General features: G+C 50.7%; 1 protein-coding gene across 1 annotated transcript in view; it reads left to right on the plus strand.

Annotated features, from left to right (window-relative positions):
- The first annotated feature begins 438 nt into the window (after positions 1-438).
- The window catches only part of LOC149325933 (uncharacterized), a 51,529-nt gene continuing 24,651 nt past the window's right edge, over positions 439-27,316 (plus strand). The window contains exons 1-2 of the mRNA XM_089564418.1: positions 439-2,377; positions 3,092-3,408. Of these exons, the coding sequence (XP_089420544.1) occupies positions 472-2,377; positions 3,092-3,408 (2,223 nt within the window). The 5' untranslated portion in view covers positions 439-471. The remainder of the gene's footprint in view (positions 2,378-3,091; positions 3,409-27,316) is intronic.

Genomic DNA, 27,316 nt, shown 5'->3' on the forward strand with positions numbered 1-27,316 from the left:
GGTTTCGTCAAGGAATGTGATTGGCGATGTTCAAACAACCAAGTTTCCCCAGATAGGTACCTGAGGAATTGAAAATGTATAAAATGTGGCTTCAGTGTGCTTCTAAGGGAGAGACTCCTGATAACCTGCTATGTAAATAAAATCGTCTATCTTGTCTGGCAGTTACCGGCTGCATCTTATTCCGCACGTTGCTGGAGAGAAGAACAACTTCGGAGACCATCCCGAGGTACGAACCACAGTGCACTAACATATCTGGCGCAGTCGACAGGATCTCCAGCGATGGGCGAATGAGAGCAGCAGCGGTGGACGGCGGACGAGACTGGTGGCGTGGACGGCGGACCCGAGAACGTCACTGAGGAGCCAGCGGCCTGCCAAAGCGAGTCCCTCCAGACCTGTGGAAGAAGAGAGCACCGCGGAGCGGCTCTTCAGAAGTCAGGCGAGTGCCTCTTGGTTTCCTGTCGGGCGCAGTTGATGACAATGCCATATAACTTGCGAGACAGGGAGGTTAACACCACAGATGCGGAGTCGGACGGGGTTGAAAGCTTGCAGGAGTTGGCGGTGACCAGTGACGCGGTGGGGGATCTGAGTAGCGCCATGGCGGAAACAGCGTCGGAGCAGCAGATGAGAATGCTGGAGCTTCGATTCAAAATTGCTGAAGCAGAAAAAGAAAAGCAACGCTTAATTCTGGAGAGCCAGAAGTTGCGAGCCCAAGAGCGGGCTGAGTCCCACGAAGAAGGTAACAGCGGAGCGCTAGCTGTGGATAGGTCAGAGGAGGATAGGCGCCTAAAATATGCATCCTTATTGAAAGGAGTACTAGCACCGATGCCGAGTCGGGAATTCCTAGTGCCCGGGTGGTTTGAGGATGTGGAGGCGACTCTTGATTCATATGACGTCCCGTCTGAGTGGCGGGCCGGGCTTGTCTTGCCACAGTTGAGTGAAAGAGCACGCGGATTGCTTGCCACGTTGACAGCCGAAGAAAGAAAGGACTATAAAAAAATGAAGCAAAGTATTCTAGATGGATTGAGGTTGTCAGCAGCAGAATATAGAAGGATGTTTGAGAGGTCGGCAAAAGCAGCAGATGAGACATGGGGCCAATTCGCAATCCGGCTGGGAAACTATTTTGAATACTATACAAAAACCTCGAAGGCTACCACTTTTGCAGAATTAAAGCAGTTAATGGTCACAGACAGGTTGAAGGAGTGCTTAGCAGCTGAGGCACGGGCCCATATTGTTGTCAATGAGAATCAGAGGTTCCTTTCTCCGGGCGAAGTGGCCAAGCTGGCGGAGAGTTTCGACGAAAGCGTGAGATGCAAACCAGGGTCAGCAGCTCATTTGGGAGGCTATCGAAAGAGGCCGAGTGGGGACCAGAAGGAGCGGGCCGGTGCAACACCTCATCAATGGGAGAATTCTACTTTAAGAGGAATGAAAGGGCGGTGCTTTGAATGCAAGTCACCAAATCACTTCGCTAGAGATTGCCCTCTCAAAAGGACAGGGGATAAGGCAGGCAGACGAGGCCAAGAAAAACCAGGAGACCGCGCCGTGGTGGCTAAAGTGAATGCTCATTTGGAAGAAATAGCTCCCGCGAATGAGGTTGGCATGCAGGAAACAGAGAGGGTAGGTAGGAATTGCCTCGAAACAGTAACATTGAGAAGTTCGGAACAAAGCAGTAATGCTGTGATTGATTCCGGGACTGAAATTACTGTTATCAGGCGAGCTCTAGTGCCGAAGTATGAGGCAGCTGGTTGCACAATAAAGCTGAGGGGAGCTTTCGGCGATGAAGTAAGAGCTGAGCTTGCATATGTACCTCTCAGAGCAACGGAAGGTGCACCGTTTGTCTCGTTCGACAAGGCACAACCAGCTTTGCTATGTGCGCTGACAGACAAACTGTTGGAAGGAATAGACGCGCTCATAACTCCCGCAGACTACAGACAACTCCTTGAAGAAAGGGCAGTTGTAAACGAAGTTGTTTCAGAGGCAGAGACCGAAGGCGGTGAAAAGGAGACGACAGAGCATAAAAATCAGCAGACGGGTGCGTCCTTGGCGGTTACGGGAACAGACGAAGAAGCCGAGAAAAAGCAGAGCGCGCGGCAAGTTTTCCGTGAGGCTCAGGAAAATGACTCGTCGCTGCAGGAGGCTTGGAAGCAGGCTAGAGCTGGCACACAGGGAATGATAATCCAGGATGAGTTACTCTATCACCAGGAGCACGTAGTGGGACGCATGTGCACACAGTTGGTGCTGCCATCGCATAAACGACAGGAAGCACTAGTGAGGGCACACGATTCGCCTTGGGCAGGGCATTTGGGAGAGCGAAAGACTTTGCAGCGCATAAAAATGTCATTTTATTGGCCGACCATGGGCCGGGAGGTCAAGGAGCATTGTCAGTCCTGCCACCAGTGCCAAATCAGGGCCCCTATGAAAACACAGGACCGCGTACCCATAACGGCATTGGCCAGGCCTAGTGCACCATTCCAGGTGGTATACATGGATTGTATCGGTCCACTGGATCCACCATCAGCAAGGGGACATCGCTACGCACTGTGTGTAGTTGATTTGCATACTAGATGGCCTGAGGTTGTTTGTTTGAGGTCCTTAACAGCTAAGGCTACCTGTGACGCGCTCACCCAGATATTTTCCAGAATGGGAGTGCCAGAGACCATATGCTCAGATCAGGGCACAAATTTTACATCAAATTTAACGCAAATTATGCTGCAGAAAATGGGAGCGACTCCCAGATTTTCCACTCCCGATCATCCGCAAAGTAATGGACTGGTAGAGCGGTGGAACGGCACTTTTAAAAGGATGCTGTTTCACATTGTAAGCGAGCATGGACGTGAGAGGGATCGAATGGTGCCATTCCTGCTTTGTGCTTATAGAGAGGTGCCACATGCCATCACGGGTAAATCACCGTTCGAGCTTATGTATGGTAGGATGCCTGTCGGACCTCTGGCTATACTGCAAAAGACGTGGTCAAGAGACTGGGTTGTTCCCGACTCATTGGCAGTGCCAGCAGCCGACTATCTCGAAAAATTGGGAAATGATCTCGAGGAAGCCAGTAGGGAAGCGGCAAAAAGTAGCGAGCTCACGCAGCAAGCTTCTGTGGGGAGGTACAACTTGAGGACCACCGACAAACAATTTTCTCCAGGTGACCAGGTTCTTTGGCTGGAGAAAGAAGGCGATGGGAAGTTAATGGCACACTGGAAAGGTCCAGTAACAGTTGTGGAAAAGGTGCGGCCATATAGCTATACGATTGAGCTAAGTGATGGCACGCGCCGATCAGTGCATGCAAATAAGCTTAGGCCATACAACGCGAGGGTCAACACTGTAGGCATAGTATTTGAAGGCGACACGGAGTTTGGAGAACTTCCCGCGCGGTCAGATACAACGACAGCAGTTGAGCAGCTTGAACGGGTAACTCTCAGCCATTTAGATCTGCTGCAGCAAAGGCAGGTAAAGGAACTAATCGGGAAGCACTGTGAGGTGTTCAGTGATAAACCTGGCCGCTGCAACTGGGGAGTGCACAAAATCAAGCTAAAAGATGGGGCGCAGCTGAAGCGTGCGTACCCTTACAAGGTGCCCATGGCACTAAGAAAGGTAGTTTACCGACAGGTGGCAGAGCTAACGTCGTGGGGTTTGATATATCTGATAGAAAGCTCCCATGCACATCCCGTGGTGTGCGTTGCTAAGAAAGATGGCAGTGTCAGGTTATGCTGTGACTATCGCAAGCTGAATGAAGCAACGGAGCCTGATGCGTTTCCTATGAACCTGCCAGGTGACCTAATTTACGAGGTAGCGCAGGCAAAGTACATAACACTGCTCGATATGCTAAGAGGATATTGGCAGATTCCGTTGGACGAAAAAGCCCAGGAGTACACAGCATTTGTCACCTCGTCTGGACAGTACGCTTGGAAGGTTATGCCGTTTGGACTGAGAAATTCGGCAAGCACCTACCAAAGAATAATCAATCAGATCCTTGTACCACACCGTGAATATGCGTGCGCATATATAGATGACATGTGCGTCTTCTCGCAGACATGGGAAGAGCACCTCGAACACCTCGGAAGGGTACTGGCTTCGCTAGCGGCCGCAGGGCTCACAGTTAATGTCACTAAGTGCCATTTCGCGCAAAAGGAAGTGCGGTTTCTGGGTCATATCGTGGGGTCAGGAAAACACGGCGCAGATCCAGAAAAGCTTAGAGCCATTCAAGAAATTCCTGTACCACAAACAAAAAGGCGTAGCTTTTTGGGGCTAGCAAATTATTACCGGGATTACATTCCGGAGTATTCAAAGGTGGTGCTACCACTGACGAACCTGACTGGAAAGCGCGTGCCTCAGAAGATACCGTGGAAGGAGGATGCCGAGGGTGCGTTTATAAAAGTAAAGGAGTGTTTGACAAAGGCCGCAGCGTTGAGCGCACCCGATCTGAACAGAGAGTTCATTCTGGCCACTGATGCTTCAGATTATGCCGTCGGAGCATGTCTAGCACAGTTGGATGACGAAGGAAAAGAGCAACCCATTTCATTCCTGAGCAAGAAATTAAGCCCGGCCCAGTCACGATGGGCTACAATCGAGAAAGAAGCCTACGCCATCATTTGGGCGCTCGGAAAGCTTGACACGTGGCTGTTCGGTGCACGAATCAGGGTAATTACCGACCACAATCCCTTGAAATTTCTTACTCTGACCACGCCACTAAGCGCGAAGCTGACAAGGTGGGCGCTGGCTCTCCAGAAGTATAACGTTGTAGTGGAGTACAAAAAGGGGTCTCTAAACGCAAATGCCGACGCTATGTCGCGTATGGTCGCCAATGACGAAAGCGAGTAAGATACCGTCGTCCGTTTTCGCTGCCTCGGTTTGCGAGAGGTATGGCATTGTTGGGTGCTGCGTTGGCGGGGGACCGAGGGGTACTTGTTGACAGATGAAGTGGGAGCAATGCGTCGAGTTCCTGTGATTGTTGTGTGCAGCAAGTTCGAAGACTGTGCCGCACAGTTTTGTGGGGAGGTGTTGGGCTCGACGCGCCGTCTGCAGCGACGACAGTTGGCGCCAGCGGGACTGGGTTACGTGAATAACGGCCGGTTTCAGCACGCTGAGTGTGTGTGTATTTGTGTACGCGTTTGCTTGCGGCGTCCCGTTCTGGGAAGTGTGTTGGTCGCGCACACGTGCGCCCGCCGGTGGCTCCTTACCCTCTCCTTCGAGGTCGAGAAACGGCCGTCGCCCCCTCCTTCACGGCCGAGAGACACTGCTGGCTAACCTTTGCGGCAGCCTTTGTCGGCGGCTGCGGCGGGGGGAAGCGTGGCGGCGCAACCAGGGGACGGAGGCCCCTAAATCGGTTGTCGGCGGAAACGCGTCTGTTTGGATTCTCAAGTTCGCTCAAAACCGACAGCGGACCGACAACGAAAGGGAGTCCATCATGGTGCGGAACGGCTCCGACTTGACAGCGAGAATGTGTATATCACCTTAGTTGCCGCCAAAGGACTCCTAATTTCACGGAACGATGGGTGAACAAAATACACAAATCGACCATCTGTGCGTGGGAGGACCGGCGAGAGTGTGAATGTCCCGCCTTTTTGTCACAGTTGGAGGATCGGCGAGAGGGTGATGTTCCGCCCTTTTTGTGGGCGGGTTTCGTCAAGGAATGTGATTGGCGATGTTCGAACAACCAAGTTTCCCCAGATAGGTACCTGGGGAATTGAAAATGTATAAAATGTGGCTTCAGTGTGCTTCTAAGGGAGAGACTCCTGATAACCTGCTATGTAAATAAAATCGTCTATCTTGTCTGGCAGTAACCGGCTGCATCTTATTCCGCACGTTGCTGGAGAGAAGAACAACTTCGGAGACCATCCCGAGGTACGAACCACAGTGCACTAACATATCTATACTATTAAGGCGGAAGCCTTTAATGTCTCATCGTTGTAAGCAGCAGTTGTCGACAGAAAATGTCACGCTTTTCAATTGGTGGAAACGGTCGTGACGTCACAGTGCGCGAATTTCAAACGGGGCCAATTGTACTTTGGCTAGTAGCCATGCAACCAATTGAAGGGATCGTATAGTGATGCTCCAATTAAGTGGGACTGGGCTTAGTTAATTGCTTAATAACCCAATTAGCCTAATTAGCTTTACTAGTCAGGCCATATAAATAAATAAAACCGATTAAGAAATTGGTCGAGCTCAGGAATCGAACCCCGGTCTTCGGAGTGCGAGACGAGCATGCTATCCACTCCGCCATGCCAGCTCGATGGTTTGGAATGAACAAAGGCGCGTCTAGTGAATACGGTGTCTTCACTCACTCTCATCCTCCTCCATTCCCTTCCTGCGAGGTTTAGGTGTCCACCGACAAATGAGAGACAGATACATTTCCTTTCCTCAAAAACCAATTTACTGACGAGCGAGGCTAGAACCGAATGGGCGATGGCGTTCTATGGACTCCTTGGCAGCGTTGCAAGACGCTGTCGCGTTCCACTCTTAGGGGAATCAGTGACCACACTTTAGGTCAAAAAGTGCCCCCCCCCCGAATTTTGTGAGACAATTACTGCGTAATTTCCTTTCCTCAAATACAATTTTCATTTTCTTCATTACGGCTCCTCTTTATCTATCTTCTTTCGCTCCCACTTCCTCCCTTCCTCTACGGTGCGGTTCAGGTGTCCACCCAGATGGCAGAGAATTACTGCGCCATTTCCTTTCCTCAAAAAGCGTTGCGTTCAAAGGGCAAGGCATCGCACTGAACGGGTGGTGTTCCGTGGACTCCCTGGCAGCACAACACGCTCTCGCGTTCCACTCCTAAAGGCGAAGCTTAAGCGTCATTAATTAGCAGTTAATTAGTATTTAGGCATTAATCAGTAATTAACCATTAACTAGTGATTTGTCATCACTTAGTAATTAGTACTCAATTATATGTGACGCCACCGGTGCCACAGAAACAGCGAAGGTGGTGCGGAAAACGCTTCCGCCTCTACCCACTTTAGACAGTCAAAGTGCCCCCTGAATTTTTATTTTATTGTGAGATGATGCTGTTGACTGCAAAGCGATGTGTAGAGTAAGCCTTTTATTATAGCTCAGGCGACTTCCGAAGCGCCGGCCGCTGCAGCTTCGATGCCAAAGAGGCAATAGGCCTAGCGACGACCACGGCAGCCAGGCAGCAGCAGAGCTCGTCGCCCGGAGCGCCCGCGAGCGGTGCCGTTGCCGAAAGCTCGCAACATAAGCAGGCATGCTTTGTCGCGTGCTCGAGAAGTATTTCTGATAACAAGGCGATCTTGCCTTGTGATATTTGTATACCATCCCAAGCAGCGCTCAGGCATTGCTGCACGGCGGCGAAGTGCGACACCGGTTGTGAGCGGAGCTTGGGGTAGAGCGGCGCAGCGATGCTCACCGCTCCGTGTGTCCCTGCTTGTAGTGGGGCGGCAGTTCACAGGCGACGATCGGTAAGGTGCGTCGGCCAAGTTTTTAAAGGGGTCGTGAAATGTTTTCCGAAAATTTTGAACGACGTGTGTATTTGGAATTCTGACCCTTCATTCTATAGTATACGTTGGTTTGTTTCATCGTCTGGGTTGATTGAATAGCGAAAAAAACTAAATTTCGGTTTCCCAGCGCGCGTCCCCCTCAACTCACCGCAAACGTCATTTTAAGAAGCCAATCAGAGGCTTCTATCGTTAACACAACATGGCGGCTTAGCGAGGCCTGTTTAGCCATAGTTGACCGAGGTTACAGCACGCATATTGACTCGAATGTGGCACCGTCGTCTGCTCAGAATGGAGCTGCTAGCTGCCAAGCTGAGACATGTGCGAAAACTTGGCCGGCTCGCCGCACCAGTCGCCGCTTGCGAACTGCCGCCTACTGCAAGCAGGGACACGGAGCGGCAAGCATCTTTGCGCCGCTAGACTCATGCCCGGCCCAAATCCGCACTTTGCCACCGCACACCAGCGCCTGCGCGCTGCTTGGCTACTGAAGTTCGCACCAGAAAAGACAAAATAGCGATGTTATCAGAACGACTGCCGGCTGTACTCGGGCGGCCACAAAGCATGCCTGCCCACGTAGCGCGCTTTCGGCAACGGCGCTGGACGCGGGCGCGCCGGGCGACGAACTGCACTGCTCTCTGGCTGCCCTGGTCGTCGCTAGGCCTATTTCGCATCGAAGCCGCGGTGGACAGCGCTTCGGAAGTAGCCTGGGTTATAATAAAATGCCTGCTTTTGGCATCGCTTTACTGTCAACAGCATCGTCTCATAACAAAACATATGGTCATTGTTGCGGTGCGCTCGACAGCGGAGCTATATAGCTGACGCCAGGCGCGCAAGCCGGACCGCAACGGCCGGGCAGCGGCAGCTGAGCGGCGGTTGTGGCAAGAAATTTGCTCGTATTACAGTTGCTGCTTCTACCAGCAACTCGGCATTGTACAACGATCCTCAAAAATGATATATTTTCCACAGTTTGTATCGGTAGCTAAGTCATCGTCCCGGAAGCCACGGGACATGCGCACACAGTCGGCTTCTGGGGAGAGGAGGTCGCCCTTCTTTCCAGTGGTGGCTATAAAACCAGCGCGCAATAAAGCACGAAGGCTCCTTTGCCCTGCAACCGTGTTGTCATGTTCTATCGACTGTGACAGCCGATACACACTTCTTGCTCCCACAGTTTATTATTTACGTGAAGAAAAATCTTTAGCTCATTTTTATGACGCCAGCGGACGGGATCCAGGTTTGCCGGCTGGCCTGCAGACTCGCTGTATTTCACGTTCGCCCCAGAAAAGACAAAACAACCATGCTATCAGAAAGGCTGCCTGTTATATTCGAGCAGTGGCAGCATGCCGAGCTTTCGGCAACGACGCCGCCTGCGGACGCGTCGGGCGATGAACTGCGAGGCTTGTCGGCAGCCCTGGTCGTCGCTATGCCTACCTGCTTTTTCATCGATACTATCGATACCGCAGCTGAGGGAGCTTCGGAACTGGTCAGCGCTGTAAAAGGTACTACTCTCGTCACCCCTTTAACTGTGCACCTGTCCCATAATAAAATAAAGATATGCTTGATTTCCGCGACGCCAGCGGAGCTAGCAAATGCCAGCTATGCGAGCGGCGACCAGGCAGTAAATAAAGCGGTCATGGGATGAAATTTGCTTGTATCGCCGAATTAAATACTGCCAGCAACTCGGCATCAGCCAACGATCCTCAAAAATGATTCATTTTTGGCATTGATCTATTCCAGTGCCTGTTATGAGCGTGAACAAATAATACTAGCGTGTTTTTCTGACGCCGGCCGCGAGAAACGCGCCCCCCACGTCATTATGACGCTGGCGCTCTGCGCGCTCGCATTCAGCCCCTTGTCAGTGCGACGCGCCGCGTGCGGCCTGTCATTGACATCGGTTGGGCGCAGGCGGCGTGCTGCTGTCAGTCGTTGTTACGCCGCTCGCAACGGCACGTCGCGCGCCCGGCGAGTAGCAGTCATGCCGAGAGCCCGCGACACCTCTGCCTGCGGGAGCCCCGACCGTGAACCTCCGAACCTGGTCGTGGACTCGATTCTTCATCTCTATCGCAAGGGGTGGGTTGACTCGCAGCCCCATCTGCAAATTATGCCTAACCCTCTTCACGCTTCTGGAATATATTTTTCTGCAGCAAAGAACAAAAGCGCGGAACCGATGCGCGCCGCGATAGCTGACTCGTTCGTATCGAGTTCATATAAACAGAGTCGTCCAGATGGGCTGACCTTGCTCAGCTCGGTTCTCTGACTCAAACCATCGCTGTCAAGGAACACCACCTAGATAGGTTCACGTAAGCAAGGCTATGTCGAGCCGCTGATACAGAAGCCAAAGAGGATGGAGAAGCAGAACCGAAACCGAAACTGGTCCCTGGTCAGTGATTGACATGTATGAACACGCGCTGCAGTTTAACAGAGTGCAATTACGCGTGCAAATAATTGGAAAACCTTGTTTCACTTTCTGAATTTCTCATAAAGCTATTATTTTAGGGCAAACGAAAGTTGAAGATATCTCTATACGTTTCTGAAGGTCTTAAAATGACGTAGTCGAGTAGTGCGTGTGGCGGCCGACGGCGGCGCATGGTCGTTTCATGAACGCAAAAAGGCAGTAATTTCGAACGGGCTTTATTAAATGCAGACTCAATATTGAGACGAAATATTTCGGAATCAGCATGTCTAATGTTTATGGAAGCAGTTAAAATTAAAACCGGGCAGCTTCATTTTCTTTTCACAACCCCTTTAAGGACACGCCGTTCAGAAATCGGGCGCTGAATCCTGACGACGACGACAGCTCGCTCATCTCCCCTTCGTTGCACACATATGGATTCGTCCGTGTCGGTCATCAGAGCCGTTGGCCGCCGCCGCTGGCCTGCGGGCACTTCATTTTGAAAGCTGGGTAAAGGTCGGCTCGACAAGAGGTGGCTTGCATTTCGTTCCGAGTGGTTCGTTCATGAATTCCGCTCACGCGTGCACAGATTTCTCGAATACCATTTGCGCGAGAGGCAAAGTATGTGTTTCTGATTTCAGACTGCTACGTTACGAAAGCACCGATGTAATTCGCCGCTTATTTGCGCCTAAAATTAACTTAAGCTCTCGTGTTATTATAGCTGCGCCGGTTGAAGGCGTTAATTGTTTCATTGAAATACTTCCTACTTTGAGCGCGTTCAATGCTTTCGTTGATTTTTCTAGCAGCGTTGGGTTAGGCTACCTCCATGCAAGAAACACACCTCTTTTTCAGACTGAATTTCAGACGGTATTTTATCGTGACTGTAATTTGTCGTCGCAACCTCGCGACTGCTTTTAAAGCGGTGCAGCTGCAGCCTCTGTGTGCTGTATGAGTTTTCTGAATAATGAGCGCGGCATGGAAGCGCTGCAACCCGCTTGTTTCTAAGAGCACGCGCATATGTATGAGCACGGCCGTGGTATGAGTATGCTGTTCCATCTTTGTGCTTCAAGTTATAGGCGCAAATCTGTGGTGAACTGGTTGCTTCTGCCTGCTGGTTTTCTATAGCTTGTGCCCGTTTGAGTATCGGCTTACGTACACCCGGCCAAATCTTTAACTGGCTCAAGTGTTGCATCGCTAAATGCACCTTGCAAAAAAGGTGCCTTTTGGCTACACTGCTGGCATATTCATGTTGTAATTCGACACGTGAGATGGCATTTCATAGTTTCTTTTTGTTAATATAACGTTTGAGTGGAGTACTTGCGTGTTTAGATCAAAGTTATCAGAAATATTCATCGTCTGCCGCTACGAACAGCCGAAACAAGCGGAATATGCAGCAATGGTTCTGGTGGCGCATTTGCACTTACTCTGGGTAAACGACTTGTCCGCCATTAAAGGAGTAGTAGTTTACCCAGAGGATGAGGCCATATGGACCAGATTCATTGCTGCGTCTGCCGCTTGTTTCAGCTGTTCGTAGTGGCAGACGAATATTTCTGATAACGTTGATCTAAACACGCAAGTACTGCACTCAAACATTATATGAATAAAAAGGAACCACGAAATGACATTTCACTCGTCAAATTACAGCATGAATATGCCAGCAGTGTAGCCGATAGGCACCTTTTTTACAAGGTGCATTTAGCGATGCAACACCAGAGCCAGTTAAAAATTTGGCCGGGTGTACCAGGCTTCACGCAGGGTATTTTGAAGCGCTTCTTCCATAGCGGTTATAAGAATAAATGCTGCAATATTCTCCTTTTTGGATCCCTATGTAAGATGCACTGAATCTGTATTTTATGGAGGTGGCATTCTTAACAGCTCCTTGCGAGTCAATGCAGATATGTGGCACAATTGTTCAAAGTCTTCTGTTACAAATAATGTAAAAGGATTGCCATACAGAAATCAGTATCAGTACTGGATTCAGAGTAGAGTGCTCCAGGGATTATGGGTCTTTGTTACAATGTTTTATGAAGACACCTGTAATCTGTCGTATATTTACTGAAACGATTGCGCCGGCGTGATAGCTCAGTGGCTATCATGTTCGTCTGGCGACCTGAAAGATGCAGGTTCGATTCCGGCCTAGGCGGTCGCGTTTTAATAGAGGCAAAATGTTAAAGGCCTGTGTACTCTTGTGATGGACCGGTTTCTTAAATTGGCCCTGGGTCCACACTGGGCACGAGGAGATTGATACACAGACTCCAAGAATGATTTTAGAATATGGTTTAATTAATGGGTCTGGCTTGATGCCGCTTACGGGAAATGCAGTAGGGCTCGTCCACGTCGGGGCTCAGTAAGCTTGTTGTGGCACGGGCTCGACGAATGGCTGGATGTCTGCTGCGGCCGGGCTGGGGATTCTTCGCGGCTGTGCAGCTCTCGTTCTCGGCCAGGCGTTGGAGGAGCTGCTGGCGTGGAAGCGTGCTGTCGGAGGTCGAACGTGGGCGAAGGCTAGAAGACCCCGGGCTCCCTGGTCGATGCGCGGCCCCGGTCTTCTGCGTCGATGCGCGGCCCCGGTCTTCTGCCTTCCTCCTTCTCGTCCGCTCGTTCGAATCGTCCCTCTCTGCCCCTTCCTCCCGTCGGCTCCCCCTTTTTAAGCCTTTTGCTTCTTTCTTTCTGCAGCCTCCACCTTCGCCGTAGCTGCCGGCTGCCGGCTGCCCCACGCCGCCCCCGCGGCGCCGCCCGCTCGCCGCTTCCTTTTGTTCCCTCCGCGCAGATCTCCCCTGGAATCTTCGTGACAGCGTCGAGCCCCCCTCCGTGGCGACACGACGCCAGCCTGCCGCTTCCCGGGAAAGTCGCTGACCGGGTACACTCCGCGCAGCTCTTCCCTGGAATCACCGTAGGAGTCGTCGGCGGCCATCCTATGAGCTATGTGGCCTTGTCCCTCCGTGGCGACACGCCGCCAGGATGGCGCGGTCTGCTGCCTCCCGGGAGTCACTGACCGGGTTTGTGCGGCCACTGGTGTACGCGCACGAATCGTCACACTCTGCACTCTTTTGCTTCACTTTTTTTTTTAATAAACCACTACCACCACCACAGGTGGCCGAAATTATTCCGCAGCCTTTCACTTCAGCGTCTCGTAGCCTGTGTTGCCTTGGGTCTTTGAACCCCATAAAACCGAACCAAAAGCAGTGGTGGAACTGGCTTCTTGTACCAGCTTTTGTAGCAGAAGAAATCGCAGTTTGTAGCAGCAATTTTAAGTTTTGTAGCAGGAAAAATGGCATTTTGTAGCAGAATTCGAGCTTTTGTAGCACAAAAAAAAAGCTTCGTACCAAAATTTCATGCCAAACAACAGTTATTTTAAATAAAGAAGCTTTGTTGTATTTCTGGAACAGGCATTTGCTCAGACGTTTTTAGCAACCACAGCCATGCAAGAGCAAGCTTCAATCCCAAATGCAGTTTAAAGTGCTTGGTTCCTTAAAAAGAGCCGAAAATAAGCAAAACAGGAGGTTCCCCTAAAAACACTGCCGTTTTTATTCAGAAGAGCGACATAACGAGATGCTAAACAGAACTATAAAAAATGATACCGTTCTTAAAACAAACTTTCAGGTACTATTTCTTCCCTTTTCTTGATCACTCCAGCTTAGACAGTGCCGCTGCGAGCTTTTCCTGTCCATTCTTCAGAAGGGCTTGTCCACTCTCAACGTCTGCAAAATGTTTAGACCTGACACCTTTTGTGAAAAGCAGCTCAGCATTGGTGATGATATTCCTGGCCAGTCTGATCTCTTCTTGTGCCTTCTCTTCATTCTGACCTCTTTTCTGGGTGTCTTTGTCCTGTACATCACAGTCTTGTTTCGCTTGTTTTGCACGGGTCTCTTCTCCTGCATCCGCCTCCAACCGTTGCAGCTGACGCTTCCACGATCCTTTCACCGCTCTGATTAATCCTTGTGTCATAGGAATGGCAGCTGGATTTTCTGCCCGATATAAGTTAGTCATAAGTTTTGTTGCCTTTCAGCTTTGACAAAGACATCGAAGACGTGAAGTGTCCATCCACACAGGCAGCGCGCCTTTGTACACCTTCGGTTGCAAAGCAGCGATGGCGATGTGGCTGCCGGCAGATGTGTTGCCAGAAGTGTTGCCGGCAGAGATCAGTTTTGGTTTCACGGGAATGAGTTTTGGTTTCGTTCTCGGCAGAGTTATTCAGAGATATTTCGGCGCAGGCGTGGCGCAAAAGTAGGCAAAAAACCGATTTTGTAGCAGCATGTAGCAGGATTTCCCATTTGGCGCAGTTTGGCACAATTGGCGCAGCAGTTCCACCACTTTAAAAGATCAAGATTGCCTTTCTAGAATGGCATAGACAGGATATGCCTTGCATTGTAAAGCACATGTGTAGAGATGGAATGGAAATTTTTTTTCAGTTCCTCTATTATTTTTTTCCTTTGTGCTGTACAGGTGAACATGCCCGGATGATTGACTGCAGACAACAGGCCGCAAGAATACTCCTGAGCAAACTAGCCGGACTGTTACTTTCAACATTTATCGTACTGTGGTGCAATCTTATGGTGCATGTATTGCATATTCCCAGCCTGGATAGCTTGGAAATAAAACTAAATTTGTAAGTATATTGATTGTGTCATTTGTGAACTCTGTCTGGTGACCTTTTTCAACGGTTGTAGCCTGTCTATAGGCAGTTTATAGATAATGGTCTACTAATAGTTTAGTAGAAGGAGGTCTATAGACTGTCTATAGACAATGGTCTATAGCACTGCCAGGCCACACACCTATGGAATGTCTATAGACAGTCTATAGACATATGTCTACTGGACCAGTAGACTTTTGTCTGTAGACTGTCTATAGACAGTAATCTACAGGAAGTCTATGGCCATAAGTCTATAGGTCGTCTATAGTCCGTCTATCGACAAGTGTCTATAGATGGTCTATAGACAACTCTATAGGAAATGTATGACCATAAGCCTATAGATCGTCTATAGACTTCCTATAGACCTATAGACTTTCAGTAGACATTTGTCTATAGACTGTCTATAGACAAGTCTACTAAAAGTGTATGGCCATAAATTTATAGACTGTCTATAGAGCAGTCTAAAGGATTTGTCTATAGACAGTCTATAGACTTCATAGACTAAAGTCCATAGACAGTCTACAGACTTTCTACAGAAATTTTTATAAGGGTGCAATAAGGGAAAAAGCGCAGCAAGTAGAGACTAGAGTAGAGACACTAGGTCTCATGTGCAATGTGAGCAGGACGGAGAAGGTGAAGCAGATCGCAGAAGGCAAATCTAAAAGACCCCGATGCTTTGGAAGAACTTTCTCCCCACCTATCTACTGCACATATGAAGGAAGTGAGAAATCACGGTTGACTTAAAATATTTTCAGAAGGCTTTAACAAAAATTTGACCAAAAGTTGAGGCCACACGGTCGCAAGGTTTTTCTTCTAGTTGATAATGGCGTAGGTCACTCCATCTCCTATGAATAGTTTACAAACATCAACCTAGTATTTCTTCCACCAAATATGACGGCTAGCCTTCAGCCGCTTGATGCCGGCATAATTACAGCGACGAAAGCACAATACCGAGCTGCCATGATACGGCACTACATTCAATGTGCCGAGAACAAAGAGCCTCAAACAGTAGATCTCCGGTGGCGCTTACGCTTGCATGGGACTCTCTGTGTGGGACAACAGTCGCTAACTGCTGGCGCCACACTGGCATCTTACCGGATCAGGACTCGGGCCAAGATACGTATTCGAGCGATCATTTCCCCTTAGCGAGGCCTAGTGAAGGCCTGGCAGAAGCAGGAGCTGCTGCCGACCCAGAAAGCGCTGCTGAACAACTCTTCGACGCCGATAAAGAGGCCGACGTGGAGGAGCAGCTCAGTGACGAGGCCATTTTGGATGCGACGGCGAGTACAGAACCTGAAGGCGATTCATCGAGGTTAAGAAGAGTCCGTCATGGAGAGTGGCATCAACGCAAAGGCTGCCGTCACACTGCATTGCAATTTTTTTTAACACCCCTATGATGACGACAGTGCTGTAGTGCCGGAGCTCCCATTTCGCTGGCGGGCCTGTCTAAACCACCGTTGCGCGCCCGCCGTCGCTCAAAGCAGGCCCAGACTCTCTCGGGCATGTCGCGACATGCAGCGTGACTCATGCGGTCTCGCCGGCGCCGACACGGACCCTTCCTCCTTCCCTCCTCTCCGTCGGTGCGAACTCCTCCGACGCTCGCTGGCTCTCGACCATTAGTCTAATTTGAATGGTGGCCAGTGATTGGAGGATTTGAACGGCTGGCTGCCGTAACCGTTACCAGCGGCTATAAAAACGGAGCCGCGCTGAACCCCAGCAGCAGACGGGCAGCAGAAGAGCCATCACGCCGGAGCTACGCTCGCCGCCGGGGCCGCTCTTCTTCTTTGTGCTAGCCCGTGGTGCTCTTGGCCCTTGTATCATGTAAAAGCCCTTGTACATACTGTACATAAAGTTCATTTGACTCACCGTCGCCTCGACCGTTTCCTGGCTCGGATGCCCAGTCCCAACAGTGGTGGCAGAAGTGGGATGCCAAAATCCCAACAGTGGATGGCAGCTGCGGGATCGACCGGCGTCAGCTACCTCGGCGCGGTGAGTGCCTGATGTTTTCCCCTCAATTCGCCAGACTGCTCTAGCACACGTGATTGTAGTTTAGAGTAGGGCTGTGTGTTGCACTGGAGAGAGCTTTGCTGTTTCGAGCCAAGTCGGAGCGCTTTGAAACGAAAGCTGGTGCAGAGGGAGTAAACGAGGCGTTTTGGAAAGAATTACTTGCGCGTGTCATGCTAGTAGCGCTATAGTATTGAGCGGCAAGGGAATTCTAAGAAAAGGGCAAACTACAAGAGGCTATTGTGCGCGATGGAGAACTTCAAAGTGAAGGAACTCATCGAAATTTGTGAAGAGTTGGGCATTGACTTGGGCCCCGCAAAACGAAAGCATGCGATTCTCGAGATCATGCGAAAGGAGAATGTAACGGATGAGGAAGCCAATGAGGCCTGGGAAGAGATCACAGAACGCCGTGAGCACGAGGAGGCAGAAAAACAGAAACAGCTTGAGCGCGAAGAGGCAGAAAAACGTAGGCAGCTTGAGATAAAACGGCATGCCCGCGCTAAGAAACTGATGGACCTGGAGCTTGAAGCGCATGAGATCGATTTCGAGAGATATAAAACATTGTCCGCTCTGCATGAGACTAACGGTCAGCAGCTGAGAGACAGGCCGCAGCCCTTCGTGATCGCCGAAGATATGGCGAAATATTTGGCGGAGTTCGAGCGCGTCTGCGAGAGAAAGCGCGTTGAGCGGAATGGTTGGGCACAGAAGTTGGTAGCCGTGCTTTCCAGCGAAGCGTATGACGTTGTCAAGCGCCTGTTGGACAGCGGCTTGGCGGACTACGATGAGCTGAAAAGCTTCTTACTGGCGAGATATAACGTGTCACCGCTGGACCTTCGCCAAAGGTACCTGCGAGAGAATAGCACCCCATCGTTTAACGATTTTCCCTACCAGTTTAAAGCCGACATTTTAGAGTGGCTCAAAAATGCTGAAGGGTCGGAAGATCGTGACACAGAGGTAGAGTGCGTAGCTGTAGAGCAGAGCTGCCAGTGCAGCACAGAGGAAGGTAGTCCGTACGTGGCAGATGTAACTGCTGCTGTAACAGTGGGAATTGCCCCGCATTCACCAACTGAGAAAGCCTCTATACCATCGGATAAGGTAGTCAGAGCATCGGACGATGCACTTACAGAGGTCTCGCCCATTGAAATTGTGGCGGAGTTACCGGAAAGCGGATCTCCTAGCGTGTCGAAAGCAGGAGAAGTTGCCGAACAGGGCAGAGAGGACGTCCATCTGGACATTAATGAAAACGCTTGCGCCGACGCAAGCGAGGTAGATGAGGACGGCACACCGTGTTGTGCAGCGCGTTCGGCAGAGATGCAGAAACCCGACACTTACGATCAACGGAAGCAGGCGCACGTAGAGTTTGCGGACGCTGAGTTGTGCGTTAGTGTCTATGGCGAGCGAGGCGAAACGAGTCCCGTGCTTTCGCACTGCTCTGAGCTCTGCGACATTCCAGAAATCAGCTGCAGTAGCGGGAACATCGCGACTGAGTGCAGAGCCGACCCTCATCCGGAATTGGCTGAAACGCGTCAGGAGCATGACGAGAGCTGTATACCATCACTCATGTCAGTTGAAAACGCTGGTTCGTCTGCGCCTGAAGAAACTAAGGTGCTGGACGACAGTGGAGAACAGAACCTTCCAGACGACATGGGGGCTGTAGACGTCATTCCTTCCGAGAAAGGTGAGGACGAATGTGCACTCGTAGAGGCTGACGAGGAAGTGCGCAATTTGGAGCAGGCTAGCAAATGCACTAAAGACAGACGTGAGCCAGGTAGCGCACGTGAATCGGCTGACAATCAAAGTGATGTTTTCAGAGAGCAGAAGCCTAGGCGACGGAAGCAGAATGTGCTTCCACAGGAGAAAATGAAAGGAAAGCTCACGATAGAAAGCTGCGACCGGAAGAAAAGGAACCGCCTGTCCAGGAATGTGAGGTATCGCCACAAGGTGATAGTCAAACAATAGAAACAGTGCTGCCGTCGAAAGGAGAGGAAAGGCAAACTCAAGAGAGAGAGCTGTCATCGAAAGACAGTGAAAGGCAGGCAAAAGAAAGAGTGGTGCCACCGAGAGATGAAAGGCAGGCATAAGAAAGACGGGTGCTGCCGAAAAGAGAGAAAGGGCAAGCGCGTGGAGACGGGTTGCCACCATCGGAAGCGCCAACGTCGCCGGCAAAATGACTCTAGTAAAGTCAGTCACGTTGTTAGCCCTGAAACTAGAGTCAGAATCAGAGCTAACGAAGTGTTCGAGGCGTCGCTATCGCGCAAAGCGAAGCGCATCAGTGTGTCAGGGCTATAGTGAACTAGAATACTCTCTAGTGGCGCGAGCGGCGAGGCGCAGGCAAGCCATTTTCCAACAGACGCCACCAGATGGCGCCACCGCAACTTTTCCTAGGCACGGGAATTCGCGGAGTGTTGAAAAGTTCGTCTGTTATCTTGCGTTTTTCAGCTCATTTACTAATTATAATCGCCCATTTATTCTTTCTTGCTGTTCTCCACCTGTTAGTTACAATGACTAGCCTTGTTAAGGATTAAAACACGTGTCCGAAAACCACGTAATTGAGCGAGGATACAACGTTCCTACTGTCGCGTCGTTGACTGAACTCCAACTTGCAGAGTGATTTTCTGGCGCGAAACGTCATCGCAGAATGCCAAGCGGTCAGCATCACATGCGGAGAAGATTATTTGCGCGACCATTACTGTGGTTTGAAGATCAAAACCCGAAAGCAATGCCATTTAGAGTGTGTACCCACCGTCATTTATTGCTCAAGCACTTTCAGAAGTAAACCGTTTAAGCTAAATTTTATGCTGCATTTTGAGCTCATATATGGTTTAGAGAAGTCAATGCGCTTGTAGATATGATCTATTTACCGCTATGATGTGAGTTTTGGTGGCGTTGTTGATTTAGTAATAATTATTAAATTAATGTATGTACACATGAACACCATATGAAGCTTTTATTTGCAACTGACTTCAGTGCAGAAATGATAACAAAAAAATCTTGTTTGCGAAAATCCACAACTTCCCTGCCATTGACTTGTTCAGCACCTATTCAATTTAAGGTGCTTTGACGCGCGGTATGTGAGGTAGCGCAAAACGGAACAAGGTACCGAGAAAGACGCACACAACACAGGCGCTAAGTCAACGCGGCGCTTTGACACGGTATGTGAGTTAGCGCAAAACGGGACAAGGACGCACACAACATAGACGCCTGCTGTCGCTGGCTCCGTTAATGCTCTTCGTGAAGAAATGCAGACGAGTTGTGAGGTAAAATGCAGTTATTTCTGCAGCTATGGTTTGAGCGTGCTCAGGGCATCCAAGCAACGAACTTTCGCGCGACGTAACCAGCAATTTAAAAGGTTAGCCTGCCGTCGCTTGATGCCACAACAACGGAAGAATGGTCAGGCACAGCTTTTGTGAGCAACGTGCGTCGGCTGCGTTCAAGTTTCCGGCATCGAGAAATCTGTCAATCAGTTTCTCCCTCCCAGAGCAAGTGTCCTGCTCACCAGCATCTGCATTCAAGAGTGAACTTAGAACAGCGGGCTCGCAGTTTCCTCTTGACACAGGGTGCGCAAGGTTGCTGAAGCTGACACAGTTCACTGTAGCAATGAATTGCTGAGGTGTAGGATGAGTATTGCATCCCGATGACTGCCTGACGATGCCAAAAAGATGTTCCACGGGCTTTTTTCTCACCCTGCTTGTCATTACTTCAACAGCGATAAGGTACTGCATAGTGTTACACGCAGTCCAGTTACTGCGGACTGACTTAGAAAGCCCCGCTGCCCATTTGTGTGGCGTTCCCACTCTGACAGAAACGACAGAAAAGAATTCAACTTCTCGGCTCATGCAGAGGAGGCAATGCTTCAGCTGGAAAGCTTGATGTCATGACTTGAATAACACCATGAATGAATGGTCCTGCAAGAGCAATCTTACAATGAGATGCATGTACAGCTAAGAACCATTCAAAGTGTTACGTCAATACCAGATTTAGCTAAACAACAAAGTGGCAGTGGTTTAATCATGGTTCAACCTAGATAGATGAGCGATAGCTCGGTTTTGCGTGGTTTTCATTTGTTTTTTTTGGATTCTACTCGTTGAGACCTTTTAAACGATATGAGTTGCTGCTGTATCGCGAATTTGTTTTAGTCATAATTAACTAATGGAACTTAATTAGGACCTGCAATTAGCGTACTTCAATCGTACTCGAAATAAGCTTTCCATCGATATATATGTCCTGAAACTGCAGCATGAAGTTCAATATCGAATCACAAGTAACTTTTTATTGGCAGTTAATTAAGACTTAAATTTGCCCAATGCAATGATACTCAACCGAAGCTATCCGACATATATTGGTCCGGCAAACAACGATGCTTTTGCCGCGCCCGGACAGCCGGTGCGGGCAGCCTGGCGCAAAACATCTTATCGCCATAGCTTCGTCAAATTCCCTGTCATTGGTGCAACAAAGTTCCTGCTTACTGCTAGCACTACTTAGCAGCAAGATACGAACGCTGAAGTGAAATTATCTGCGCGACAGCGCGCGCGCAAAGCGAGCTAAACCACACACCGCATTGCCATGTCCTGCCAACGCGCGCTCCGGAAGCTAGGAAAAGGCGCAGCAGCGCCCCTGCCGGCCGTCAGTGTCAATTAGCTTCACCCGAGCTGGCCCCAGCAGCCGCCGGTCGCGCCACTAGAAAGTATTCTAGTTCACTATAGTCAGGGCACATAGATCTGAGCAGTCGAATAAACTGCAAAAAGAAATCGTACAAACATTCGCGCGGAAAAGTGCACCAAGGCAGCAAACCGAGATTAAAGAGAGCGCTGTCCGGGAAGCGAAAAATTAAGGAGCGGGACAAGTGTGAATCTTGCCGCCAGCACAGAGAGAGCAAGACGCGCAAAGGCACGTGCTCTCATGCGGGCTCTCGCTTTCCGCTGCATTCACGGGAGAAACCGCGCTCCCACAGAAAGCGGCACGCGCGCGCAAGGAAAGCGCGTGTACGGCTCAAAAAGGCCAAGATTTTACGGGGCCGTAGTGGCAGAGGCAAGAAGAAACCGCCTAAGCGCTGGGCCAAGCTTAGGTATCGGGATGGAAAGCAGCGAGTGGAAATAACGCCTTTTAGTAGGCGCAAAATCCAAAGGCTGGGTAGATGCGCACTTCGCATCGAGCGAAAATGCAAAAGGGTGCGCGAGAAATTAAAGCCTCGTGGGTCTCACTTACCGCCTGAGACAAAGAAAAAGAAAGGACGGTCCCACAGAAAGCGTTGCGCACTTGCTATGGGACGTCGCGACTGGAGCGCGAAGCGCAAAGAAAGGGACAAGTCGCAAGTGAGTGAAAGCGAATCGCTCTCGTACTGTACCTCCCCTAAAAACTGGAAAGACAAGCACAGAGAGAGCGAAAAGCGCGTATACCGCGAAAGAGGCAGAGGTATTAGCTACCACGGTAGTAGAGAGAGAGAGAGAGAGAGAGAAGCGCAGCTACAGCGAAAGAGGCTGAGTCATTAGCTTCCGCGGTAACGGGTGTCGTTTAACCGAGTTAAACGCTGACGTGGACGCACTAAGCCGTGTGTTCTAAGCAAGGCAGCCTTCGCCCCCTCGTGACCTACATTTTGTCTCTTCGCGAACAGCTGTTAAATTCGCTCGCAGATCGGGGGACAAATTGATATCCTCATTTGTGGCCTCAGCTGACTGTTTTCCTGGCCGAGTGATCTCAAGAGAGCGAATTTATTTTGCATTCATTTCATTCCGAGTGTTTCATGTTTTTGACACTTTGTTTGAGTTAATTGCTTTCAAGTTCTGGTATCCCACATGTGTCTCTTGTTGAAGAGAGAGCAAAAAGGGGACAGAAATATAGCCAGCAGAGTTTTTTTGACTTGAAGTCTGGTGTTTTGACGGGTGACGGAGGGCACTTGCTCGTGTTGGATGTTGCCTGTTGTCGGTCGGTTCTTGGCAACATGCAGAACGATCAACGACCGATGCTGAGAAGCAAGCTCTTCCGAAGGACCGAGCGAAGCTGATCCAGTCACCTGGGCGACAAAGCTGCGGAGCAGTGGTCCTGTCCTGACGAGCGGGACCCGTTCTCGGAAAGGAGCCTGGAGCTACCTGCTGCTGAACACCGGACGAGAACTTCGAGGAGCCTGGCGTACGAGCGCGCCCCGCATCCGAGCCACGCGGAAGTCGCTCGTCTTCGTGGCGCATTGTCTGGCGGCGGTGGTACTGTAGTGCCGGAGCTCCCATTTCGCTGGCGGGCCTGTCTAAACCAGCGTTGCGCGCCCGCCGTCGCTCAAAGCAGGCCCAGACTCTCTCGGGCATGTCGCGACATGCAGCGTGACTCATGCCGTCTCGCCGGCGCCGACACGGACCCTTCCTCCTTCCCTCCTCTCCGTCGGTGCGAACTCATCCGACGCTCGCCGGCTCTCGACCATTAGTCTAATTTGAATGGTGGCCAGTGATTGGAGGATTTGAACGGCTGGCTGCCGTAACCGTTACCAGCGGCTATAAAAACGGAGCCGCGCTGAACCCGAGCAGCAGACGGGCAGCAGAAGAGCCATCACGCCGGAGCTACGCTCGCCGCCGGGGCCGCTCTTCTTCTTTGTGCTAGCCCGTGGTGCTCTTGGCCCTTGTATCATGTAAAAGCCCTTGTACATACTGTACATAAAGTTCATTTGACTCACCGTCGCCTCGACCGTTTCCTGGCTCGGATGCTCAGTCCCAACAGTGGTGGCAGAAGTGGGATGCCAAAATCACAACAGTGCACACCGAATTGCCCATGTTCTGTCAAAGTTTCAGTCCAATGCACATCGCTATGTTCAGGAGCAAACAATATTTTTTGTTTCTCAATAAATCGCTTCCATTTTTGTCTCAAGTCGTTATTATGGGCGACTCGCTTTATGGACAGTTTTGCGCGGGAACCAAAGTGTGCATATTAACGGGGCAGGAGTGTATTCGGAAAAGTAGAATTAACAAGCTCATCCGGCTGAGGCAGTGTTGAAATTTCGTTCTCTTTGCGTGTTTACCCTGTTTCCTTTGCATGGCATTTTCTTAAGACTGACTCGCGAGACAAATCCCAGGCACCTCTCGTTTGTTTATGGCCGGCGGCGGCTCCCCTCGGGGCGACGGTACTTTGGGAACCGGGAGGAGTGGGGCTTATGGTCGAGCAATCCTCGGTCTGGAGGGGCAAGGGAAAAGGGCAGAACGAGTGCGGAGCTTCAACGAGGAGCATGTAGCCTGTCGAGCGCTTGCTCCCTTCTTAGCTGAGAGCTGAACTGTTTCCTGTAATAAACCAAGTTATTCAAAACGATAACAGTATACCTTCAACAACGAACTAAATGAGTTAGTTTCTGCAAAAGGCTACCAAATAAAGTACTCTTCATTCTAAGACAATTAATTGGACAACTTTTATATCAGATTCCCAACTGTCACGTACCGTTTTATTTAGGACTCTCGAAAGTGAAATTCTCGTTGAAAGGAATGAGGCGGGTTACCATTCCTGTCTTCACGAGCGGCATTAAGGAAACAGCTTTCATTACACCGGAGGAAACGGGACAGCTCGAGAGGGTGACATTCGTACTCACACGTTCTCCCCCGGTGTTTCAGCGATCCGTGAACTACGTATTGTGACCACTGAGAGCCACTGTTGCTATGTTCTATTTGGATGACGTGCTCATTGCTGCTAACAACTGCGGCGAGTTAATCCTGAGGTTGCGCCAAGTTCTCGAAGCTTTCAAGGGGCGAATTTTACCCTAATAGTGCAGCCGGGTGAGACCAAGGTGCATGCAATAGCTGACAAGAAAGTTATTGCATGCAATAGCTTTCTTTCCTGCTCCGAGCAGCAGATCTCGAGTCACCGAATCTACAAACACTCGCAGCCGCTGACCGGACGGGTGCAGGTGAAGGACCTGGGCAGAGAAACTGAAAGTTTACTGTTCACGCGCGCGCATGCTATGGTTTGTGGCGTGCGTACGCCCGAAAGATGCGGTCAGATACGCAGCGTTCTGCGCATGCGCATTCTTTACCCGCGAAGTCGTCGGGCACGTAAGCTCAAAGCGTGCACCCAAATAAAAGTCTAGCGGTGCGACTAGTGCATCCATCTCGCGGACCCGGTCCTGCCATCCTCTGCCGCATAAGAAGCAAAGCTGCTTCATCAGGAAAGGAAGCGCCGCACAGCCACAGGGAGGGGATGTGAGGAAAGAAAAATCGGACTGAATGGAAACTACTTTCGTAGGGAAAGGAACCCGCTGTTAACCTTTAAAATAGCCGACTGCATACAATAAAGCTTTATCCAATCTATTCATCGCGCGGTCACTTTTGCGCCCGGGCAGTGATTTCAGCCTGACGCCTGCCCCAAAGCGTTTCCCACGGAGTGGGAAACGCTTTGGGGCAGGCGTCAAACAGCCTCTTGCACAGCGGACCCATTGCAGCCTAAGCGTCGTATGTTTATGGCTGTCTGCGCGATCACGACCAGAAAAGAAACTGAGCAGTGAGCGGCGGCCGCACGAGAACTTTGTTTACACCTTGATTTCTGACTGTTCTGTTCGCGCCACGGCCAATCCGCGACTCCGGCCACCTTCCGGAACAGCGGCGGAAAGAACGCGTCCGGCGCCACAGCATGTTCCCCGCAACTCGGGCGCCGCCTTCAAAGTGTCGCCCCGCAAACAAATACGCGCCAAGCTGCCCGTCCTCATGGCCCCCTCCCACTGCTACGTAATGTGACGTCATAGCATAGGGAGAATGCGGGGGGATGTAGGAAACTTTTGCTGTACTTATAAAAAGAGCACAGAAGGATGTATCACCTCTCTGCTGTCCGAATCCGCAAGATGTAACCTTCCGGCAACTTCGCAACTCCGTTTCCTCGGGGCCCGACATCACGCCGGAGGCGCCGATGTCGCTGACCCAGTCCCAACAAGAGTGGATGGCAGCTCGGTGGGATCAGCCGGCGTCAGCTATCGTAGTGTGGTGAGTGCCACTTGTTTGCTTCTCGATTCACCAGATTTCTCTAGCGCAGAGTGGTTAGTTGAGCTTGGTGTGTTTAAATCGTTGCTGAAAATTTTGCTACCACAGGATATGAATTTAGTAGTTTGTGTACAAAATTGATGTAAGATCGCTCCTCGTTCACGACCTCGCCGGCTGTCCGTTTCGTTCTTCCCGCGTGGCTCGCGCAGTGCAGCGAGCAGCACATGCTGAAGCAATCACCCGCATGGGGAGGACGCCCCTCTGGAAAATATACGTGACGCCTCGGGCAGAGGGCGCGCATACGGCGTGGCCTTCCCGTCCCGAAAAGGGTGGTCACCCTCCCACCGCGACGGATCCGCTAACTGATACCGTTGCAGCCATGCGGGGAGGTAAACAAAAGTCATCCGGTCGGACGCAGCACGGGAGTGTGGCGGCCCTGAGGGGGTTACGCACGTGCATGCACTTGAAGAGGAAAAGTGAGTTCTTGGGAAAGGGGGATGATGGGGGGGGGGGGCGATCTGCGTGGAGAGCATTTTATGAAATGTTTTTTTTTGCTTTGGTTGTTTTATTTATTCGAGCCCTGCTTTCGAGGCTATGCGCAACCCCCCCCCCCGGGGTTTGGCTGCTGCGCAATAAAGTTGGTTGTTCAAAGACTAGGGCGGGTCAAGAGAAATGACCGCCCCTGCGCCTTTGTTTATGTAACTGATAAAAACGGAAAGAAAAGCCAGGAATTGCAGTCCAAACCAGGTTCCGTGCTTAGCACGTACGGAAAGAACTTCTAGGCTCTAACCGAGACCGCCGGTCGATAAGTAAGATTTTCTGATGTTCTATCTCTGTGTGAGATAAGTGTCTTCTCAGTTGCAGTAGTTGAAACGTCTGTGTGAGTTCATGCTTCTGCAACTGAGTTTGCCTTGCATATAGTCTGTAAATACAATTTCCCCTTCGTACCTTCTGGACTTCTGTGCTTCAAAAATCGCCGAACTACTCACGTTTGGAGGAGGCTGAACTACCCAGAAGAAACGTCAACGAACCTGAAGAAAGCAAAGAGTTTACTATTGAGATGAGGGCAAATGGCACAGATTACGAGGTGAGAACCGACAAGCTTAAAATCCAAGACCTTCTTCAAATCTGGTAGGAGCGGGGCATTTCAGTACGTTGTGCAAAATGCAAATTTTGGAGTCCACGCAGGCAGAGAACGCGTTTTTTTTTGCTTTTTCTTATTTACAGTTTCACCCCGAGCCGCTTCCACAGACATCTTCGTGGGGTACTTTTTCTTGTCGTTTACAGTTGTGTTTCGTGCAGTGGCACCCCCGAGCCGCGTCGCCGGGACGCCGTGCGCCTTCGGGGGGCACTTTTGTTGTCTTTTGTTTGTTGTAAGGAGCGGGTCCCAGAATACTTAGGCGAGACGGCCCGCCCGTACATCACCCGCATTGTGATGTGTTTGTTTGCGCGGGTGAACTCGCACTTCACGTAGAGTGAGCATGAGTGTAGTATTGCTTTTGTCGGATCTTGTACTGGCATTGACATGGGAAGCGCCGTGTCTATCCGTAGAGTGCGCTTCGAGCATCACAGCGCACGGGGTTACGGACGCCTTCCGCGAACCACACCCGCGTCTCCATTCGGTGTCTGGGTTTCTTTTATTTTTACTTTTTTACGGACCTCTGGGCCACTAGTAAACTTGTGCATCTCCCCTGGAATGCGTTTGCCAACACAGCGGACCGAGGCCCAGATGCGTCGGCGTCCTAACCCCGTCTGCGGTACATGCATTCCCCGAAACCTTGGGAAGCGGCCTTTGGGAATGTCGGAGCGCTGAACGAATAATTGTTTCTTGGGAAGAAACCCGCCGACGGTCGCGAGCCCTGAGCAGGCGGCAGTTGAGGTCGGAGCTCGGTACGAGACGCACTTCCTC

Source organism: Amblyomma mixtum, chromosome 10, assembly GCF_055824585.1.
Source record: "Amblyomma mixtum isolate Tamu chromosome 10, ASM5582458v1, whole genome shotgun sequence".
NCBI lineage: Eukaryota > Metazoa > Arthropoda > Arachnida > Ixodida > Ixodidae > Amblyomma > Amblyomma mixtum.